At 47.0% G+C, this 22,780-nt stretch overlaps 1 protein-coding gene across 1 annotated transcript in view; it reads right to left on the reverse strand.

Annotated features, from left to right (window-relative positions):
- Nucleotides 1–22,780, reverse strand: part of LOC101269628 (uncharacterized) — a gene marked incomplete at its 5' end in the record, with an annotated part of 266,122 nt that overhangs the window by 63,536 nt on the left and 179,806 nt on the right. Inside the window, 10 exons of the mRNA XM_049699406.1 lie at nucleotides 5,628–5,812; nucleotides 7,513–7,730; nucleotides 11,225–11,317; nucleotides 12,444–12,563; nucleotides 12,659–12,796; nucleotides 15,005–15,091; nucleotides 15,232–15,394; nucleotides 16,419–16,558; nucleotides 16,978–17,166; nucleotides 18,797–19,008. Of these exons, the coding sequence (XP_049555363.1) occupies nucleotides 5,628–5,812; nucleotides 7,513–7,730; nucleotides 11,225–11,317; nucleotides 12,444–12,563; nucleotides 12,659–12,796; nucleotides 15,005–15,091; nucleotides 15,232–15,394; nucleotides 16,419–16,558; nucleotides 16,978–17,166; nucleotides 18,797–19,008 (1,545 nt within the window). The remainder of the gene's footprint in view (nucleotides 1–5,627; nucleotides 5,813–7,512; nucleotides 7,731–11,224; nucleotides 11,318–12,443; nucleotides 12,564–12,658; nucleotides 12,797–15,004; nucleotides 15,092–15,231; nucleotides 15,395–16,418; nucleotides 16,559–16,977; nucleotides 17,167–18,796; nucleotides 19,009–22,780) is intronic.

Consider the following 22,780-nt stretch of genomic DNA (forward strand, 5'->3'; position numbering starts at 1 on the left):
ACAGAAGAGATCCTCTGATCACAATGAAATTAAATATTAAAAAACTGTCTAGAAAAATCGCAAATATTTGGATATTAAGCAACATACTTCAAATACATGGGTCAAAGAAGAAATCACAAGTTTGAAAATATTTCAAAATAAATGATAATGAAAACACATGACATAAAAATTTGTGGGATGCAGCTAAAGGAACTTAAGAGGAAAATGTATGGTTTTATATGCTTATATTAGAAAAGAAAAAAGGTCTAAAAATCAATGGCTTGAGGATCTGCCATAAATAAACTGTAAAAAAAGAGCAAAAGGGTCTTCCCTGGTGCCGCAGTGGTTAAGAATCCGCCTGCCAATGCAGGGGACACGGGTTCGAGCCCTGGTCTGGGAAGATCCCACATGCCGCAGAGCAACTAAGCACATGCGCCACAACTACTGAGCCTACGCTCTCTAGGGCCTGCGAGCCACAACTGCTGAAGCCCGCGTACTCTACAGCCCATTCTCTGCAACAAGAGAAGCCAGCGCAATGAGAAGCACTCTTACCGCAACAGAGTAGCCCCCACTCGCCGCAACTAGAGAAAGCCCACGTGCAGCAATGAAGACCCAACACAGCCAAAAATAAATAAATTTATTAAAAAAAGAAGAGTAAAGTAAACCCAAATGAAGTGTAAGAAAGGAAATAATAGAGATAATGGCTGAGATCAATGGAACTGAAAAGAGACAAGAGAGAAAATTAACAGATCCAAAATTTGGTTCTTTGAAAGGATTAACAAAATTGATGAAATCCAAGTTAGACTAATAAGGAAGAGAGAGAAGAAACACAAGTAACAACTATTAGTGATGAAAGCAAGGGTATCACTATAGATCCTGCATACATGAAAAGGATTATAATACATATAATGAACAACTATGCCAATAAATTAGACTACTTAGTGGAGATGGACAAATTCCTTGAAAAATATAACTTACGCAAACTGACACGTGATGAAATAGAAAATCTGAATAGCTTTATATATCTATTCATTTTCAAAAAAAAAATTTCCACAAAGTCCAGATGGCTTCTCTCCTAGAGTCCATCAGACAATTACGGGAGCATTCACACTAATCTTATACAAACTCTTTCAGAAAATAGAAGGGAAGAAAGTACTTCTCAACTTGTTTTATGAAGTTAGCATACAAAGGGGAAAAATGCTTAACAGTGAAGAAACTTCGCAGACATTACCTTAATCAAGTGATCAAAACTGATGTCACCAGTAGCACTGGGACAAACTGACATCAGGTGGTATTCTGCCAACGAGGCTTTTTTGAAAATAGTCATGAGGAAGCATCTAACAAAGCCCAAATGAGGGATATTCTACAAACTTTGAAATATAATCATGAAAGAGAAAGAAATACAGAGGAACTGATCCAGAATAAAAGAGACCAAAGAAACAATACGACTAAATGTAATGCACAATTCAGGATTTTCTTTTACTATAAGGGACATTAATGGGATAACTGGTGGAATCTGAATAAGGTTTGTAGATAACAGCCTTATATAAATGTTAATTTTCTGATTTTGAGAACTGTACTGTGGAATGTAGGAGAATGTCTATTTTTAGGAAATAAACATTGAACTATTTAGGGGTGAAGAACTATCATGTCTGCAGCTTAGTACAATACAGTTCAAGAATAAAAAATTTTAGGGACTTCCCTGGCGGTCCAGTGGTTAAGACTCTGTGCTTCCATTGCAGGGGGCGCAGGTTCGATCCCTGGTGGGGGAACTAAGATACTGCATGCCACATGGCTTGGCCAAAAAAAAACTTACATGCAAATAATAATGTCTTATACACACACACATACACACACACACACACACACACACACACACACACACATAGAGGGAGACAGAAAAACAAAGAGAGAGAATAAAAATGATAAAGCAATTGTGATAAATGTCAATAATTGGTGAACCTAGGTAAAGAGCCTATGGGATTCCTTGTAATATTCTTGCCACTTTTCTGTAAGTCTGAAATCATGTCAAAATAAAAAGTATTAAATGTAGCCACTCTGAAAAACAATATGGAAATTCCTCAAAACGTTAAAACTTGAACTACCATATGATCCAGCAAATCCACTCCTGGGTATTTATCTGAAGAAAATGAAAACAGTAATTAGAAAAGATATATGCACCCTTACGTTCATTGCAGCATTATTTACGATAGCCAAGATATGGAAGCAACCTAACTGTCCATTGACAGACGAATGGATAAAGAAGATGTAGTGTGTGTGTGCGTGCGTGTGTGTGTGTGTGTATGTCTATATATATATATATATAAAATGGAATACTACTCAGCCATAAGAAGAATGAAATCCTGCCATTTCCGACAACATGGATGGTCCTAGAGGGCATTATGCTAAGTGAAATAAGTCAGACAGAGAAGGACAAAAACTGTATGATTTCACTTATATGTTGAATCTTAAAAAAAGAAACAAATAAGCCAACAAACATAAAATGGAAACTGAGTCACAGATTCAGAGAACAAACAGGTGGTTCCCAGAGGGGAGGTGGGGGGGGAGGAAGAGAGAAATAGGTGAGAGAGATTAAGAGGCACAAACTTCCAGCTGCGAGATAAATGAGTCACGGGTCTAAAATGCACAATGTGGGGAACAGAGTCGACAACTGTGCAACATCTCGAGATAAATGAGTCACGGGTCTAAAATGCACAATGTGGGGAACAGAGTCGATAACTGTGCAATATCTTTGTATGGTGACATATCATAATTAGACTTATCGTGATCATTTGAAACACAGAAATATTGAGTCACTATGTTGTGTAACAGGAATTAACACCGTGTTGTACTTCAATTATACTTCAAAATTTTACTTCAAAAACAAACTCATAGAAAAAGAGATGACTCTTCAATAAATGGTGGAAAAACTGGACAGCTACGTAGAAGAATGAAATTAGAACATTCTCTAACACCATATACAAAAATAAACTCAAAATGGATTAAAGACCTAAATGTAAGACCAGAAACCATAAAACCCCTAGAGGAAAACATAAGCAGAACACTCTTTGACATAAATCGTATCAATAGCAATATTTCTTTGGATCCGTCTCCTAAAGCAAAGGAAATAAAAGCAAAAATAAACAAATGGGACCTAATTAAACTTAAAAGCTTTTGCACAGCAAATGAAACCATCGACAAAACAAAAAGACAACCTACTGAATGGGAGAAAATGTTTGCAAATGATACGACTGATAAGGGGTTAATATCCAAAACATATAAATAGCTCATATAACTCAATATCAAAAAAAACCCCCAAAACCCACAAACAACCCGAGTAAAAAATGGACAGACATTTTTCCAAAGAGGACATGCAGATGGCCAATAGGCACATGAAAAAGATGCTCAACGTCATTAACCATCAGGGAAATGCAAATTAAAACCACAATGGATATCACCTCGCATCTGTCACCAAAAAGAACAAATAACAAATGTTGACGAGGACAAGGAGAAAAGGGAACCCTCGTACACTGTTGGTGGGAATGTAAATTGGTGCAGCCACTGTGGAAAACAGTATGAAGGTTTCTCAAAAAGCTAAAAATAGAATGACAATATGACCCAGCAATTCCACTCCTGGGTATATATCCAAAAAAATGAAAACACTAATTCGAAAAGATACATGCACCTCAATGATCATAGCAATGCTATTTACAATGGCCACGATATGGAAGCAATTCATCCATCAACAGATGAATGAATAAAGAAGATGTGGTATATATATACAGTGGAACACTACCCAGCCATAAAAATGTAATGAAATTTTGCGATTTCCAGCAACATGGATGGACTTGGAGCGTATTATGCTAAGTGAAGTAAGTCAGACAGAGAAAGACAAATACTGTATGATGCCACCTCTACGTGGAATCTAAAAATTAAACAAACTAGTGAATATAACAAAAAAGAAACAGACTCACAGATATAGAGAACAAACTGGTGGTTACCAGTGGGGAGAAGGGGGGGGCGACGGGCAAGAATGGGGTAGGGGATTAAGAGGTATAAACCATTATGCATAAAATTAAAAAGCTACAAGAATATATTGTACAACACAGGGAATACAGCCAATATTTTATGATAACTTTAAATGGAGTATAACCTTTAAAAATTGTGAATCACTGTATTGTACACCTGTAACTTATATAAAATTGTACATCAACTCGAGTTCAATTTTTTTAAAAAAGATCAATTTGTAGTTACCAGAGGTGGGGGATGGGCAGGGATTGGATGAAGGCAATCAAAATGTACAAACTTCTTGGTGGGAATGTAAGTCGGTGCAGCCGCTGTGGAATACAGTATGGAGGTTCCTCAAAAAACTAAAAATAGAATTACCATATGATCCAGCAATTCCACTGCCGGGCATATAGCTGGACATAACTCTAATTCAAAAAGATACATGCAGCCCTATGTCCACAGCAGCACTATTCACAATAGCCAAGACATGGAAACAACCTAAACGTCCATCGACAGATGAATGGGTAAAGAAGATGTGGTACATACATACAGTGGAATACTACTCAGCCATAAAAAAGAACAAAATAATGCCATTTTCAGCAACATGGATGCAACTAGAGATTATCATGCTAACTGAAGTAAGTCAGAAAGAGAAAGACAAATACCATATGATATTACTTATATGTGGAATCTAAAAGATGACACAAATGAACCTATCTTTGAAACAGAAACAGAATCATGGATATAGAGAACAGATTGGTGGTTGCCAAGGGGGAGGGGGTTGAAAGAGGGATGGAGTGGGAGGTTGGGGTTAGCAGATGCTTTTATATACAGAATGGATAAACAACAAGGTCCTACTGTATAGCACAGAGAACTATATTCAATATCCTATGACAAACCATAATGGAAAAGAATATTTAAAAAAAGAATGTGTATATACGTATAACTGAATCACTTTGCGGTACATCAGTAATTATCACAACATTGTAAATCAAGTATACTTCAAAAAAAAATTTTTTTAAAAGGTACAAACTTCCACTTATAACATAAATAAGTACTAGGAATACAATGTACAACATGATAAATATAATTAACACTGCTCTGTTATATATGAGAGTTGTTAAGAGAATAAATCCTAAGAGTTCTTACCATAAGAAAAAAGTTTCTTTCTATTTCTTTAATTTTGTGTCTATGTGAGATGATGGATGTTCACTAAACTTATTGTGATAATCATTTCCTGATGTATGTAAGTCAAATCATTATGCGGTACACAAACTTATACAGTGCTCCTTGTCAATTACATCTCAATACAACTGGAAGAGAAAAAAGTGTTAGAAAAAATTTGTTTGGGGAACACTGCACCCAACTCTCCTACCTGGATATTTCCAACGTCCATTAGCATGTTAAGGCTCTGACAAGTCCTGCACAAGAAAGCCTGTTTGGTATTTAGAGAGCAGAAGATTCACTTTGTCCGAACGGGTATTAATTTCTGACAGAGGGGTTTCGCCAGTGTGTCAGACACTGGAACAGAGCATCAGTGGACTTGAAAATGTATAGGATTTCATCTACGCTGTGGACCCGCAGAAAGTATTTGCCAGATCCCCACTGTCCCCGCCCCATGGCGTTCCCCAGGCTCTCACCTTCTGTGAGTGTCTCCTTCTGCTTCAGCACACCTGTGAGGGTCAGAAGACGGGGCACGGCTGCCCAGGTGTGCTGGGCTTGGCTCTGCAGGGTCAGGACCTGGCCTCCCCTCTGCTCTTCAGATGCCTTGAGAAAAAGCTGCACTGTGTTCTGGTCTAGCAGTGCCTTGGAAAACAGCCAAATCCTAGGAAGGAAAGCGATGGGGGCATGGAAAACGTTGGCATCTATCCCTGCAGGCAAATGGTATTTTTCCTCTTCAAATAAGCAGGCCAGCCCATAAGAGGTGCATTCCTGAACCCCACTGTCCAGACCCATCAAGGGACTGCCTTACTGGCCCTCAGCCCACAGGGATACAGGGTAATAGGGGGTTAAGATCATGGGCCTTGAGGTCAGTCAAACATGAATTCGAATCCCAGGGCTACTGCTCACTCACTGTGTGGCCTTGCACAAGGACATGACCTCCCTGAACCTCAGTCTCGTCTTCTGTAAAGTGGAGGCAAAAATGGAACAACTGATGTTGATGAGCTGACATTGCTAATGAGTTATCGATGTATGTTGTTAGGGTGAGGGACAAGGGAAAAAACAGCCCCAGGAAGCCTGCTGTTAAACTTCCTGGAGCACTGGAGCAGGGGACATGGTCCCTATCATCCCTGTGGTATGTTATTGTCAGGATACCATAAGAGATACTTCCCTCAAGTACCAAGACCAGGAACAAGGTCAGCCATGCTTTCCTTGGTGAACATTCACACAGGTATGTGAGGGGGCGTGTGTTTTCCCATAAGGAAGGGCACTGTTTGCAAATAATGCCATTGGTTGGTTTCCCTTTTTTGCACTGGCTACTAGGAAGCCCAGAGACAAATCTTCAGCTCCACTCTAGAAAACGGCATTTGGTTACCAATGCCACTTTGAGCACCTTCCCATTTTTCCTTCCCTTCACCCTAATTTCCTTATGTATTTTTTTTAAACCCAGAACAAGAGTTGGCAAGCTATGCGCCTGTGGGCCAAAACCAGCCCACCCCCTGTTTAGTAAATAAAGTTTTATTGGAACTCGGCCACACCCATTCATTTACATGAGTACTTGCAACAGAGACCACAAGGCCCACAGGTCCAAAAGTATTTACCATCTGGCCCTTTCCTGAAAGTTTGTTAATTCTTGACCGAGAACAATATATATTTTCATATCTGCCTCAAACCCTTTTTAGATTGGGAATAAGGATGTGCAGATGGATGAATAGGCAGGTGGACAGACAGGCGTAGATGGTAATTCCAGGGACAGGGTTATCTAGGACCATGTCCAAAGCCTTAAAGCAGCTCTATGGCAGCTGGAAGCGAACGTTCTCGCTGGCCAGAAGCTGGTTTGGAATTCACACGTGCTGTCCAATTAATTCTAGGACAACACTAAGAAGCAGGTTGAGAAACTGAGGCACAGAAGGGCACAGTGTCTCACCCAAGGTTCCCGAGGCAGCAATGGCAGAGCTGGGATTTGAACCCAGGCTGGCTCCCTATCCCAGGCCATATCATAGTGAACATGTCATTATGTGAAAATATAGTCAGAGATGACAAACTGGAGGGAAATACACCAACATATTCCCCATGACTGCCTCTAGTGATTTTTGGTTTACTCCTTATTCATTATTATAGTCTTTCAAGTCATCTAAAATGAATGCTGTTGTAACTAAAAAAGAAAACAGATCAAAGTGGAAAATTGAATGCCTCCTCCCTTCCATTCCCTCAAAGCCTTAAAAATCAAGAATGGCACAAACGGGGGTAATTCAGGCATGGTTCCAGAGGAACCTCTGGATGATGATTTTCCATCTCCCAGGACGCCAGGCCTTTGACCTCGGAGGCCCCCTCATCCCTCACAGGCCACTTGGGGATGGGTACCTGTCTGGGGTGACCTTGCCGGACAGCTGCAGCTGAACAGCTCTGGGGGCTCTGAGGACCTCCTGGCGGAGAAGGACGTTCATGCCCCAGCCCCGGCTGCTCCTCCAGGTATCCTGGCTGGCAGTGGCCTCCAGCAGAACGAGCACCTCACCAGACACGTGCACAGACAGGGAGCCGTTGAGGTTGCGCTCTTTGTAGCGCCCAGCAGCTGCCTGCACCTGCAGGGAGGCAGGAGAGAGCTCAGAAGTGGAGGGGGGACAGGAAGGGTCTGTGGGAGCTGGGAATGCAGAAGGCCCCTTCTTCCAGGAAGTCTTCCTGAGCCACTCCAGCTCTGAGCATCATCAAATGCAGCAGACTGCAAACACTCAGGAAGAGAAATGAGACAGAGAGAAGAATGGGGGACAGCCTTCCCTGACCCCAGCTCCTGGCCCAGGAACAGAGTCTCATCTTGTCCTTTCCACCACATATCAAGTGGGATTACTTTCTTACAAATGGGGGAACTGCAGCTCAGAGAGGGTCACGTATTCAACCTGGGCCTGCCTGGTTCTAAAACTCATGCTTGTGCCTGAAAGGGGGCTGCTGGAGAAAGCAGAGGACCCCTGTGCAGCTCAGTTACAGAAAAGGATGCTCCTAACAGTGTGCCCTGGGGCCCAGAGGACCCCTAGAAGCTCTGGAGGTCAAAGGGGAGAGTGCCCAGTGCACAAGGAGAGGGCCACACCTGGGGTCAGGCTTGACCAGGGCAATGGTCGGGGGGCGGGGAGGAGTGGGGGTGGGAGCAGTGAGGCCCACTCCTCCACCAGCTCTGCAGGACCTGAAGCCCCTTTCCTGATCTGGGCCTCAGTTTCCCCATCTACGGGGTAGAAACTGGCCTAGCCCGGTCTGCACATTACAATCACATGGGAAGCTTTTATAAGTAAGCCTGGTCCCTCCATATTTGAATTGATAAACTGTAGATCCATGCAATGCAATATTATTCAGTGATAAAAAGAAATGAGTTATCAAGCCGTGAAAAGACATGAAGGAAATGTAACTGCATATTCTAAACGAAAGAAGCCAATCTTTTATTTCAAGGCTACATACTGAATGAGTCCAACTGTATGACGTTCGGGGAAAAGGTAAAACCAAAAAGACAGAAAATGGCTCAGTGGCAGCCAGAGGTTAAGAGAGAGGGAGGGAGGAATCGGTGGATTGAGAAGGACTTTTAGGGCAGTGAAACTACTCTGTATGATACAGTAAAGGCTGATATACGACGTTATGCATTTGGCAAAACCCACAGAACGTACGACACAAAGAGTGAACCCTAAACGTGAACTATAGACTTTAGTTAATAATAAATTAACACTGGTCCATCAATTTTAACAAAGGTACCGCACTAATGCAAGATGTTAATAAGACGGAAAACTGTATTGTGGGGAAAGGAGGTATATGGGAACTCTCCGTACTTTCTGCTCAATTTTTCTGTAAACGTAAAACTGCTCTAAAAAATGAAGTTTATTAATTTTTTTAAAAGTGTGTCTGTGACCCCCTGACTAATCAACTCAGCATCTCCAGGCTGGGGTCCAGGTAGGTATGTTCTAAAAGCTCCCCAGGTGATTCTTTTTTTTTTTTTTTCTTCTTCGGTACGCGGGCCTCTCACTGCTGTGGCCTCTCCCGTTGTGGAGCACAGGCTCCGGACGCGCAGGCTCAGCGGCCATGGCTTACAGGTCCAGCCGCTCCACAGCATGTGGGATCTTCCCGGACCGGGACACGAACCCGTGTCCCCTGCACCGGCAGGCGAACTCTCAACCACTGTGCCACCAGGGAAGCCCTCCCCAGGTGGTTCTAACATGCAGCTTGGGTTGGGAAGGTCCAGGGTACACCGTTCTTTCTCTGATTGGCTTCTGTGGGCCTGAGGGGTCCTACAGAGTGTGCATTCTCAACAGGGGCAATATTGCCCTAAATGCATAATTGGTTCTTAGCAGGTAGGTTAAGAAAAACAACAACGTCTTATATAAGGCATAGGTATACATCAGCACATAACAGAAATACAGGACATCTGCGGACTTAAGTTTTCATAAAAGGGATGGTTAGAGGAAAAAAATATCTAAAAAGTCTCCTTGGGCAGGGAGGCAATAATGAAAATTAGGTTGTGAAACACCAGTGGAAAGATACCCCGGAGGGATTTCAAGAGGGAGGATGGGGTTGAGAAGGCCAGGCTCCTGCCCCCATCCCCAGCCCCCATTCAATCACAGAGATAATGTGAGCAAAGGATTCTGCTGCTTTAAAAAGTAATAATAAAGGACAAACCCGTTAGGTGACCCAGCATCCAAGCTTCCAGCAGGACCCCCCACCCACCACCTGCCTTGAGTGCCAGAGGCTGCATGGGCTCTGCAGCCAGACTGCCTGGGTCCCCACGCAACATCCTGTACTTATGCGCTCCATGACCTTGTACAGGTCACGTCACCTCTCTCTGTCTCAGAGGCTCATCTGCAGAATGCCGAGACAGCAGCACCACAAGGCATCCGTGAGATGATCCACATAAAGGGTTTAGAACAGAGCCTGGCACACAGTAAACACTCAACGGACATCAGCTCCCGTTACAACTGATGACAGTGACGGCACGGTTTCAAATCCTAGATGCCAGCTGCCCTCAGATGTGCCATGATTTTATGTATCTCCTTGAAAGTGAAAAGGCTGCTAATGAAACAATGAACCAGCGTGGATTTGAAGACACATTTGATTTCACAGATGCCGACATGTGAGAAAACGTGCCTCTGAGAATGATCAGTTTCCATAATTCAGAGCCCTTCTCAGGCTCCACTCAAGTTTTCAAAACCCACAGGCACAGCAGGCATTTAAAAATTGCTATCGAGGGCTTCCCTGGTGGCGCAGTGGTTGAGAGTCCGCCTGCCGGTTCAGGGGACACGGGTTCGTGCCCCGGTCCGGGAAGATCCCACATGCTGCGGAGCGGCTGGGCCCGTGAGCCATGGCCGCTGAGCCTGCGCGTCCGGAGCCTGTGCTCCGCAACGGGAGAGGCCACAGCAGTGAGAGGCCCACGTACCGCAAAAAAAAAAAAAAAATTGCTATCGAATTCCAGTCCTCATCCCTGTTGGGATTACCCATCCACACCTCCATCTCCCCAGCCCACGGCCTAATTCCTGCATACACAGCACACACGGCTTCCTTAGGGAAGCAACCGACGTGGGGGGCTTTCTAAGGAGCCAGCCCTGGAAGAGCAGAGCACAACCTTCCCACCTGGTCTCCTTTCTCTGCCCCTTCCTTTCCTTGTAGAGTGAAACCCTTTAGTGTTTCTACCCCACGCTGGGTAAAATACTCTGGGGTTGAAAAAGCCATTCTGAAGGATCATACAGCTTCTCCCAAATCCAGCTACAGGACAGGGTTTGAGGACAATTCTGCTTCTCTCCATTTTCAAGGGTGAAATGTGATCCTTTCACACACACACACACACACACACACGCTGCCAGGGAACTGAAAACCCTTCTTGCCTGGACAATCACTTCCAAATGATGGGTTTGGAAACCTCCCTGCCATCTGTTCTTGATTCTGGAGGGACTGTCTGGCTAAGCTTAACATCGTGATGTGGCCCTCCCTCTGCTCCCTCCCCGGGGTCTCCATCCTCCTTTCCTTCCACCCCATCTCCCAGCAAGCTGGCTGCCTGAAGACAACACTTGGCAGGTAGTTGAGGTCATCCCAAAGGGACCACCATCCATACCTGTAAGTTTGGAGGAAATGTTGGTCTGTGGGGATGTCTGAGCTGGAGGGAAAACACCAAGTGGGAGTCAGACCCGTTCAGCTGGACTGAGACCTGTTGGGAGGGGGAGTTGGAGAAGCACGGTCAGAGGGAGCAGGAGAATGAGATGCAGAATCCCAGAAGGTGGCTTGCTGGCATGGAGGCGGAACAGGTCATCCCAGAGTCTGCCCCAAACCCGGGCCCCACAGCAGATGCCAGAAGCCACCACCCTCCCTGGATGGTTCTCAGCCTAAATCTCACTGAGGCTGCATTACTCGGAAGCTTGAGAAGTGAGGCCCAAGACACGGGGCTGGGAGGACAGCTCTGGGACCCTGCACCCCCCCCTTCCCCTGCCATGGTGCCTGCTCATGCCTCCCATGTCCACGGCTGCCATTTATTTGACCCTGGCCATAAACTAGGCACTGGGAAGCTGGCTTTACAATTATCGTCTTATTTAATCATCACCCCTGCTCTCATATGCTGGTATTACTATTCCCATTTCACAGCTGGAAAAACTGATGCTCAGAGGGGTTAAGTAATTTACCCAAGGTGACACAGCAAGTCAGCAGTGGAGCTGGGATTTGAACTTGAAAGTTCCTTGGAGATGGGAATAGAAACACAGTCATCTGTGCAGCCCTGGGACATCACACAGAGCCTGGCACACAGCAAAGACAATCTGTATATGGTGAATTAATGAATAGACCTACAGTGGCTGCTATATATTTACCAAAATGTATTTCCTTTCCCTCCAGGACACATGGCTAAAATTACATTTCCCAGCCTCCCTTGCAGCTGGGTGGGGTCATGTGATGAGCTCTGGCCAATGGACTGTGGGCAGGAGTGGCATGGACTACGTATGGGCCTGGCCAATGAAAACCTCCTGCATAATTCTCACCCTCTTTCTCACCATCCACCAGCTGGGCAGAGCCACAAGGTGGAGGGAGCCTGGGTTCCTAGCTGACTGTGGAGCAGAGCCACACTGAACCGTGACGTGACTGGGGAATAAACTTTCACAGTAAAGCAAACTTTTATTACAATAGTGCATCCTGATTCATCACATGGACCCTGCCAAAATAAGGGCTGTGTTGTCAGTTTGCCAGGGCCACCCTGCTACCTCCTGTGCTGTCCCATACAGGACACCTGCTCGCTAACATTAAAGCCCCTCCTCCCTCAGCAAGGAGGCAGAACTCGGTCTTCTGACCTGGGACATGACGTTGTGGTTGATGGCAGCCCGTGCATCCGCACCGCAGTCAAATGCTCCCTGGTGACTCCGCCTGAAGACAATGTCCCCAACCAAACTCAGGGCCTGGGGGAACCTCAGCTAGGAAGGAACAGACAGTACCCCTTACTCTCACCAACAGTCAAGTTCTGCCTGGAGGCCACCAACCAGCATTTGCCCGATGCGGGGATGGGTACCTGGGAGGAGTGAGCCACCTCCAGGGCCAGGCTGTGCCAGACTTGCCCACGCCGAGATCGGTCATGGTGCAGACCCTTTAAGTGCAGCAAGACTTTCTGGTTGACTTTCAGAGTGACCTCGACGTCCTTGTTCCTGGCCTGGGTGTACAAGAACCAACGGCCCTGAGAGAGGGGACTTCCCATCGCTGAGTGCCCGCAGAGGCCACCCCTGGAACCCAGTTAAAGTGGTTCCCAAGATTGATGGGTGAAAGCACAGTCTACACTGTCCTGCTCACAGGAGAGAAAGTGCAGGGCAGGTACACATGGAGTCTTTGAACAGGTATGATAAACTCCAGAGCCCACAGGTAGGATGAGTGGGGTGGGCTTGAGGGCCTGTGTCTCATTCACAGGGAGTGTCCTGGTATTAGTCTGTTCTGTTCACTGCTATATTCCTAACACTCAGCACAGGACCTGGCACATAGTAGGTGCTCAATAAATATCTAGAAGAACGCAGAATCACTAGTTGTAGTTGTAGCCTGAAACCCCAAAGCCAAAGCCACGCTAAGTGGAAGAATGTTTAACTCACAGTGTGGCAGGCAGAATAATATTCGCCCTCCCAAAGATATCCATGTCCTCAACCCTGGAACCTGTGAATTTGTAACCTTACAGGGAAAAAGGGACTTTGCGGTTAAGGATCTCGAGATGGGGAGATTATTCTGGATTATCCAGTGGGCTAATCACAAGGGTTTTTTTTTCTTTGTTTGTTTTGGGTGGGTTTTTTTTTGGCCATGCCATGTGGCATGCAGGATCTTAGTTCCCCGACCAGGGATTGCACCCGTGTCCCCTGCAGTGGAAGCATGGAGGCTTAACCACTGGACTACTAGGGAATTCCCATCACAAGGGTTTTTATAAGAGGGAGGCAGGAGGGTCACAGTCAGAGAGAGTGGAAGATGCTACTCTGCTAGCTTTTAGCAAAATGGACCATGAACCAAGAAACATGGGTGGCTTTTAGAAGCTAGAAAAGGAAACAGATTCTCCCCTGGAGCCTCTAGAAAGAATGCAATCCTGGCAACACCTTGATTTTAGCCAAGGGAAACCCATTTTGGATTTCAGATCTCCAGAAATGTAAGATATATCTGTGTTGTTTTAAGCCGCTAAGTTTGTGGTAATTTGTTATAGTAGCAATAGGAAACGCATACACGTAGCTAATCACTTATTCACCCAACAACCACTTAGCTTCTGCGCACGCAACGTACAAGTAGCAGGTTGCCACCTTTTCCCACCTGTGCTGACTGAGAAGTTAAAAATTTCTTGCCACAGAATTTTATCATTGGTGTACATCTTTAAAAGAATACGCAGCCTTATTTTAGAGCCTGGATGGAGGGAGAATAAACAAAGGTCCAAGAGAAGAGAAAAATGTGTGTCATTAAACAAAGACAGGGTTTTTAAAAGAACGGACAGCCAAATTAAACTACATTAAAGGATCCCCATCTACTTGGTTCTAGCCTGTTGTTGGCGGGTGGGTCAGATCTTCCGATTTTCTGAAAATTAGAAGCAGAGATCCGGGTTTTACTCCCAGTCTTCTGAGTTTAAATGTTGATAATTTATTATTTTTTTAATTTAAATTCTGACCAGGCCAAACAAAACACATCTGCAAGGTTGGATTCGGCCCATGTCACCATTTTGCAATGTCTGGTTTAGAAAACAGTACACATCACTGGGAAACATTTCTGCAGGTGTTCTGGGTGGCCATCCTGCCCGCTGTTTCCCCTCAGGAGCTCCAAGAACTTCAGCTCCTAAACCTGGAGGCTGCTTACAGCCCACTTTAACAAGCGGGGAAGTGAGGTCCCAGAAGCACAGGTCTCCATACTCAACAGCTGGCCCGGTTTCACCCTCAGGCCTTTGGATATCCCACAAGGGAGAAACCACCACTATCTTCCTTGTCCAGGGCCCAGCACACAGTAGGTGCCAATAAATGCTTGCTGGAGAATGGAGTCACCTCCCAGAGATGCTACTCCTAGAGGGGTCAGGAAGGAGACTTGGATGAGGGCCTATGGCCATGTCGTAAGTACTCGAGAAAGATCACTGTACTACACTTTGATCCTCAGAACCACTGTGTAAGAGGGTTGCTGTCTCCATTGTACAGACGAGGAAACTGAGGTCCAGAGACAGGAGATAATTTGCTAAGGACACAGAGGCAAAATGAGTTTCACTCCTAGGAAGACTAATGTCAAGTAGGTTGGATCAGGCAGAGAAAGTGAAACAGAAAACTCAGGCAGGGGAATGTTTTGTTCATCCAGCTGAGAGAAGATGACAGCTTGAACTGGGGACCGCTGGGGTGAAAAGGTCTCTGGGATCCTCACTTACGATGTGCCGGTTCCACGTAACCACGCACCCCTCCAAGTTCCTGGGGATGGCCTTGCCGTTGTATGGGTGGGTCAGGCCCGCGCAGACCTGGGAGGGACAACCACACACACACACACACACACACACACACACACACACACACACACACACACACATGGGTCAGAGGCAGATGGGGCCCTCCCTCCTGCTCTCAGGCCCCTTCCCACTGCACCCTGGAGCCCACTCACGTATGGGTGCCCGGCCTGGTAGCCCAGGACTACGGTCTGCAGGGTCTCCTCCTGGCCATCCAGAACAACCCTCGTCTCCAGGGAGTAACGCTGGTGCTGCCTGTCCGCCGTGAAGGTCTCCTGCAGGAGGATGCTTTGCGGGATGGGCAGAGTCCACGGGTGCCTGGCGTGGAGAGGGGGAAACAGGCTGAAGTCATTAAAGTAGCTGGCAGGGCCAGGGGACAACTGTGGCCCAGGGGCTCAGACTGGGCCTGTCACTGTCTTGCAGAGTTAAGACTTTGTCACAGACAGGAGAAGAACATCAGGACACACATCAGCCCTGTGCGTTACATTTGCCAATCAACACCCATTCACCATCCCGCTGTGTCCTCTCGACAACCCAGTGAGCTGGACACAGCTGAGGTCACCACTTGGCAGCAGAGACCCAGGGCCAGGCAGCACATGGGGTCTGGGGTCACACAGACTGGGGCTGGAATCCAGGCTCAGCCTTTCACTAGCTCTGTGACCTTGGGCAGCAAAGGACTTGATTGACTTCTCTGTACCTCAGTCTTCCCATCTGTCAAGTGGGGGCTAAAATAATAATACCCAACTCACACAGCAGTGGAGTTATTAGGGATAATGTATGTGCCACGAATGCAAACACCCTAGGGGCAAGGATTTCTGTCCTTTTTATTCTCTGCTGTTCAGAAAAGTGCTTGGCACATACAAGGTGCTCAATAAATATAAATGAAATAAAGAAATGAATGAGACCTTTGCAAATGACAGTTGCTGTTACTTTTGGGTTATTGCTGTTGTTTTGACAGTAGATGGCTAAGGTCCCTCAGCTGGTCAGTGCACAGCCTGGACTTCAGGCTGTTGACTCCAACCCTGCGCTGTTCGCCCCCCACAAAGAACAAGCTTTTTAACCCCTGTGCCTCCAAGAACTGAAATGGTTCCCCAGAGCAGCTTTCAGGCTGGGGTGATGAGACTGATTTCTGTGCCCACCGTAGCACACTAATGGAAGAGGGTGAGGGACATGGGGGCTTTCGGGCGGGGGGCAACTCGTCTCTGAGCTCTGGGTTCTGTCTGGGCCCCTCTGGCAGCACTGCACACCCTGCTCCCTGGTGACCCTCCACGCTGGAGAAGGGGAGACCCAGGCCAGCACCGCACCTCAGGGGAATCGGCCTGGGGGAAGGGGCCAAACATACCTAAGGAAGAAAGTCCCCTGCTTCTGGTACAACCTCCTGTCTTGCATTAGCTCCTCCAGTTCGCCCTCCAGCTGCAGGCCCTGACGCTGGCCCCCAGCACTGGCCCCCAGAGCCGTCAGCAACAGGTGGCTCTTCCATGGCTGCAACGAGGACCAGGCGGATGCAGAGGGATGCCCGCAGGGTCCAAGCTGCTAAACATCCTGCGCTGGGGGTCACCGGGGGCAGCTCCCACTGCCCGCTCATCACCCTGGGGATGACCACCCGAGAAGGGCTGCTGCCTCCACCTCGTCGGACCACGAGGTGGCACAGGGACACTGCCATGGCCAGACCGCCCCAGGTGTCCAGCAGGAACGAAGGACTTGGGCTTCCAGCTCCAGGTGGCTGACCTTTGCTCTGAGGTCTGTGCTAATATGGCTGGGGCCCATTTTACAGATAAAGAAACTGAGGTTCAGGGAGGCCCAAGGTCATAGGCCAAGCTAGTAGCCCTTTCCCATCCCAGGTGATGGATCTGGGGTCTCTGGATGGCAGAGCCTCCAGCACAGGCCGCTGGACCCCTTACCTGCTCTGTATGCCTGTAGGCCACCGTTAAATTCAACTCCTGCTGGGGGCCCTTCAACCAGCCGTGAAGGATCTTACGGTCCTGGCTGTTCTCGGCATGGATCTCACCCTGCATTGCTGCACTCCAGGCTGATTCTACTTTACTCCAGCTGCGAAAGAGGCTCTGTGCCACGGCTGTCACTGTGGAAACCTGCAGTGAGGGTGAAGAGGCTGACCAGGGCCTTTGCACACCCTATTTCCTCCTCCTGGGATGCCCTTTCTCCCCAGTTCCACTTGGTGAACTCCCACTCATCCTTCAAAACCCCTCCAATGCCATCTCTGCGAGGCCTTTCCCGATGGGTCCAAGCAGAATTGGTTGTTCCGTACAGGGTCATGAGGAAAGAGGAAAAACTGCTCTCTCTCTCTCAACCCCGAACAGAGAGAGAATCTGAGTCATCAGAGAAGACCATCCCTTCCCCTCTCTTCCTTTCAGCTCAAGGAGGGAATAGGATCTACTGAGCCACTGTTATTAGCAGGCAGGGTCTCTGTGTCCTGAAGGGCACACGCTTGCAGGTGGCTTTCTGTCCCTGCATCATCGTCATGGTGTTCAGAGCCCTGGGAGGAGTGTTACTTTGGCTTGCACTGGGGCTGGGGGAGGCGCAGCACTTCAGTCCTGTGCTGGGCCGTGTACCCCAGCACAGCGCCCTTGGCACAAGCCCTACTAGGAACATCAAGGTGCCTCGTGCCCGGCTGGCCTCTGTCCCTTGTTCACGCAGCTCCCTCGGGGGACTCACGAGGAGAGGTGACAGGGCCAAGATGGGCTTTGGGAATTACTGAACCTCCTGACAAATACTAGAACTCCCCAAGACCTTACCCCCTATGTCACCGACCTCAGGTCACCCCCAGAACCTGCAGACCCTTCACTGCTGGCTTCCCCATTTCAGCAAACGGCACCTGCTTCCACCCAGCTGCTTGAACCAAAAACTTGGGGTTACTCGTCTTTTCTTCACCCCCTCCCCCAACCAATCCATCAGCAAATCTGTCAGCAAATCAGTCAGCTACACCTTCAAACCACCAGGCCACCATCTGCCCCTCCCTGGGCTGGGTCATCTGAAGGAACGGGCTGGTCAACCCCACCCTGTATCCTGTCCTGGGTCTGTCTGTCACACAGCGGCCTCCTCAGGGTCCCTAAGCTTGCCAGGAGTCACCTGCTCCTTCCGACTCCGCTGGTGCCACCTGGCCCCTGCCTCAGAGGGGACTGAGCTGTCCCCTAGCACGCCCACCGAGCTGCCTCCTTCTGGGCCCCAGGCCTGGACCACACCCTGTGTCCGCTCATCATCCCAACACAGGGAGAGGCCTGATGTGCCAGGTTCCCATGTGTGACACCAGGGAAGTCCTTCTCTGGTTGGTTTTCTTCCAAACGCTGTTACGCTTCTACGGCCAAACGATCAAATGTGTGCAAAGAAGCAGACTTACACTGAGCAGGTGGTGGGAAACTGACCTACACCCTTGAAGTTTCCATTCTGGATTTAAGCAAAAGCCTGATGTCTACCTGTTTCCGAGGTACCACTCCAAACTACTTTAATATTTTACTTTATCAGCTGCTAAGCAAGAATATGGGAAATTGAGATTTATTTTGTTTCCCTCTCCCAAACTCACTTGGCAACAAACTCTGAAGAATGTTAATAGCGTGTGAGCCAGATGTCACACATCTGCGACCTGTTACCGACCCGGGACCTCGGTTTTAACCCCCTGCACAGAAGATTTACACCGCAGGAAATCAGGCTCCCTGTCTGCAGCGGCGGGAGTGAGGGGCAGGTGGTGTGGCCGAGCACGCATACCCGGAGGTAGGTGGTAGCTGGGGTGTAGACGTGGACCTTGCCCTCCCTGTGGAGGCCCTGGCTCTTGCAGGCCATGTTCATCACCAGATTCTTGAGGGTCCAGGCCTTGCCCAGCGTCAGCTCCACAACAGCCTGGAACGTGGCTCGGTGGGGCCAGTACAGCCTGTGAGCCGCCGAGACCATCAGCCATGGACTGTCCAGGTTCAAGGCTCCTGAGAGAGGCAGAGAGGAAGAAATGGCATCCCCGGCAAGAGGGGAGCTTTTGAAGAAGGGTGCGCAGGCAGCGAGCTAGAGGCTCCCATAGTCTCATCACGGTCACTCTGGGTGTATCTCAAAACTTGGAATGGGACGGAGCATGAGGGAACTTTCTGGAATGATGGTAACGTTCTGAATTTTGGCAGGCGCTTGGGTTTCATGGGTCTGTGCACCTGTCGAAACTCATCAAATGGTACCCTGGAGATGTGTGCAATTCGCTCTAGCTAATGATATAATACTGAAATGTGTAGGGGTGAAATTGTACTGAAGTTTACAACTTAATTTGACCTGCACCAACAAATAAGATGGATGGATAAGGGGGCAGATGTGTAAGAAGGCAGGTGGAGTAAAATGTTAATGGTAGAATCTAGGTTGAGAGTATGTTGGTGTTCACTGTACAACTCTTTGCACTTTTCTGTATGTTTGAAATTTTCTCATGATGACATATTAGACAAAAGAAATGCTGGGACAGTTGGAGAGGGGGCACTGGGGTGTGGTGATCAAGAACATGGCCTTTACTCTTCCAAGCTGTGTGACCTCTTCGAACCCGTGCTTCCATCATCTGTAAAATGGGTACAACAGTACTGAAGTACTGATCACTGGGTCTTGGGATAGAGGAAGCACCCATTCAGAAGAGTAAAGACCAATCGTCACCATCATCAAAAAGTTGACATTTTGCGGGCTTCCCTGGTGGCGCAGTGGTTGAGAGTCTGCCTGCCGATGCAGGGGACACGGGTTCGTGCGCCGGTCTGGGAAGATCCCACATGCCGCGGAGCGGCTGGGCCCGTGAGCCATGGCCGCTGAGCCTGTGCGTCCGGAGCCTGTGCTCCGCAACGGGAGAGGCCACAACAGTGAGAGGACCGTGTACCGCAAAAAAAAAAAAAAAAAAAAGGTGACATTTTGCATAAACTTTTGCCCTTCCATGATGAACTAAAACCAGGTTGCTGGACCCCTCTCATATTTTGTAATAAATACTCCCAATCACTCAAGGACTAATTCAATAAATATTGCTCGAGACACTTGGGACTCGGCAGTGAACAAGGAGGCATAGTCACTGCCCTCATGGAACTTACAGTTTGGGGGTGGTAAGGGGATGGGGGAGGGATCTCGAACAAATTAACATATAATGAGACCTACCTAAGTAGAAAATGCTGAGTGCTAGGAAGGAAAAGAAAGAGGGAGTTAGACTAAGGTCAGGCAGGTCAGTGAAGGCTCCCATAAACACATAACCATTGAGCTGAGCCCTAAATGAGAGGCAGTGGAGTGTGTCAAAGGGAAGAAACCCTCCCTCACCTCCTGCTGGAGATGGGAGACTCACTATGTGGGGAAACTGAGGAGGAGAGGCCAGGATGCAGGGAGATCCAACACAGTGAGGGCAGTGGGTGAGCTGCCAAGTTGAGAACAGGGAGATACTGAATAGAGAGCAGCCCAATGCCCTGCCCTGAGGTACCAGTCCCACAGGAGATGGGAAGGTTGCTCCACAGAAGAACAGAATAACTGAAAAAAAAAAAAAGGTCCACAGATATGGGCCCCAGGTCCCCAGGGAGAGTCAGGACCCCACCCAACCACGCAACAGGGAAGCCCACCAGTCAACAAGAGCACGTCCACACGTACATATATACGACGGAATACTACTCAGCCATAAAAAGAATGAAATAATGCCATTTACAGCAACATGGATGAACCTAGAGATTATCATACTAAGTGAAGTAAGTCAGAAAGAGAAAGACAAATACCATATGATATCACTTATATGTGGAATCTAAAAAAATGATACAACTGAACTTATCTATGAAACAGAAACAGACTCGCAGACACAGAGAACAGACTTGTGGTTGCCAAGGGGGTGGGAGGTGAGGGAGGGATGGATTGGGAGTTTGGGACTAGCAGATGCAAACTATTTTATATAGGATGGATAAACAGCAAGGTCCTACTGTATAGCACAGGGAACTATTCAATATCCTGTGATAAACCATAATGGAAAAGAATACGAAAAAAATGCATATATATGTATAACTGAATCACTTTGCCGTACAGCAGAAATTAACACAACACTGTAAATCAACTACACTTCAATAAAATAAAGTTTTTAAAAGACAGCACCACCCCCACACACATAGAGCATCCTTCCAAACAAGTTCCAAGTGACCAACTCTTAAACAAAAGCACGTATCCAAGTCTTGCCTGGCATGTGGGAAAAGCCACTAGCAGGAGCTTCAGAAATAAAAAGAAAAAAGAAACTCAGGGAGAACAGACCAAAGCCCCCCAGTTCTATAATTTATGCTCTCAGAGAAGAGAAGATAATGCATTCATGGAGCAGGACACTCTAAGAAAAGAACTTTCAGGAACAAAAAATGAGCTCTTGGGAATATAAGCCAGCTAAAATTAAAACAACAGTACAGGGGCTGGCAGATGAAGTTGAGGAAATCAGCCCTCACAACAGAACAAAAGGGCAAAGAGATAGAACAAAGGAGAGAAAAGAAAGAAAATTAAAGGCTTAGTTTCTGAGGAAAACATCTGACCAACAGGAATTCCAGAACACAGAAGGAAGGAAATTACCAAAGAAACCGTACAAGAAAATTACCAAGACCCAAATGGTGTGTCTCCAAGTGGAAAGGGCCTAAGTGCCCAGTGCGGTGAATGAAAAGAGATTCACGCCAAGGCTCATCATCATAAGATTTAAAGACACTAGGAATAAAGAAAAGCTCCTGGAAGCTTCCAGAGAGTGAGAAAAGGGTCATAGACCAAAGATGATGGATCACAAATAGCACCAGACCTCTCAACTGATTCAAATCAACAGTGGAGCAATGTCTTCAAAAATCCCAAGGGAAAATAATGTCCAGCCTAGAATTCTCTATTCAGCCAAATCAAATAAAGACAGTTTAGGGACTTCCCTGGCGGTCCAGTAGTTAAGAGTCTGCCTTCCAATGCAGGGGGTGCGGGTTCCACCCCTGATCGGGGAGCTAAGATCCCATATATCTCGCGGCCAAAAAACCAAAACAGAAAACAGAAGCAATATCGTAACAAATTCAATGAAGACTTTAAAAACGGTCCACATCAAAAAAAAAAAAAAAAAGAGTTTAAACATTCAGGGTTTCAAAATGTTTACATCCTGTTATAGGTTGAATTGTGTCTGTCAAAAAGATATGAAGTCCTAACCCCTGGTACCTCAAAATGTGACCTTATTTGGGAATGGGGTCATTGCAGATACAATTAGTTAAAGTAAGATCATACTGGAGTAGGGGAGGCCCTAAATCTGATATGAGTGGTGTCCTTATATGAAGAGAGAAGTTTGGACACAGACACACACACACACAGAGCACCATGTGACAACAGAGGCAGAGATTAGAGCAATGTAGCTATAAACCAAGGGACATCAAGCATCAGTGGTCACCTAGAAGTAGGAAGAGGCAGGAAGGATTCTACCCAGGGTCACAGAGAGAAAGTGGCCCTGCTGACACCTTAATTTCAGAATTCTAGTCTCGAGGACTGTGAGAGAATACATTTCTGTTGTTTAAAGCCACCCAGTTTGTGGTAATTGGTTAAAGCAGCCCTAGCTAATGAATGTATCTCCCATGCACCCTCTCCCAGGAAACTACGGGAAGATGCACTCCATCGGAACAAAAGAGTTAACCAAGAAAGAAGATGACATGAGTGCAAGAAACAGCGGCTGGGGCCCAGAGAAGTGGAAGGCACTCCCAGGATGATAGTGAGGGCATGCCCGAGGAC

The sequence above is a fragment of the Orcinus orca genome, chromosome 16, assembly GCF_937001465.1.
Source record: "Orcinus orca chromosome 16, mOrcOrc1.1, whole genome shotgun sequence".
NCBI lineage: Eukaryota > Metazoa > Chordata > Mammalia > Artiodactyla > Delphinidae > Orcinus > Orcinus orca.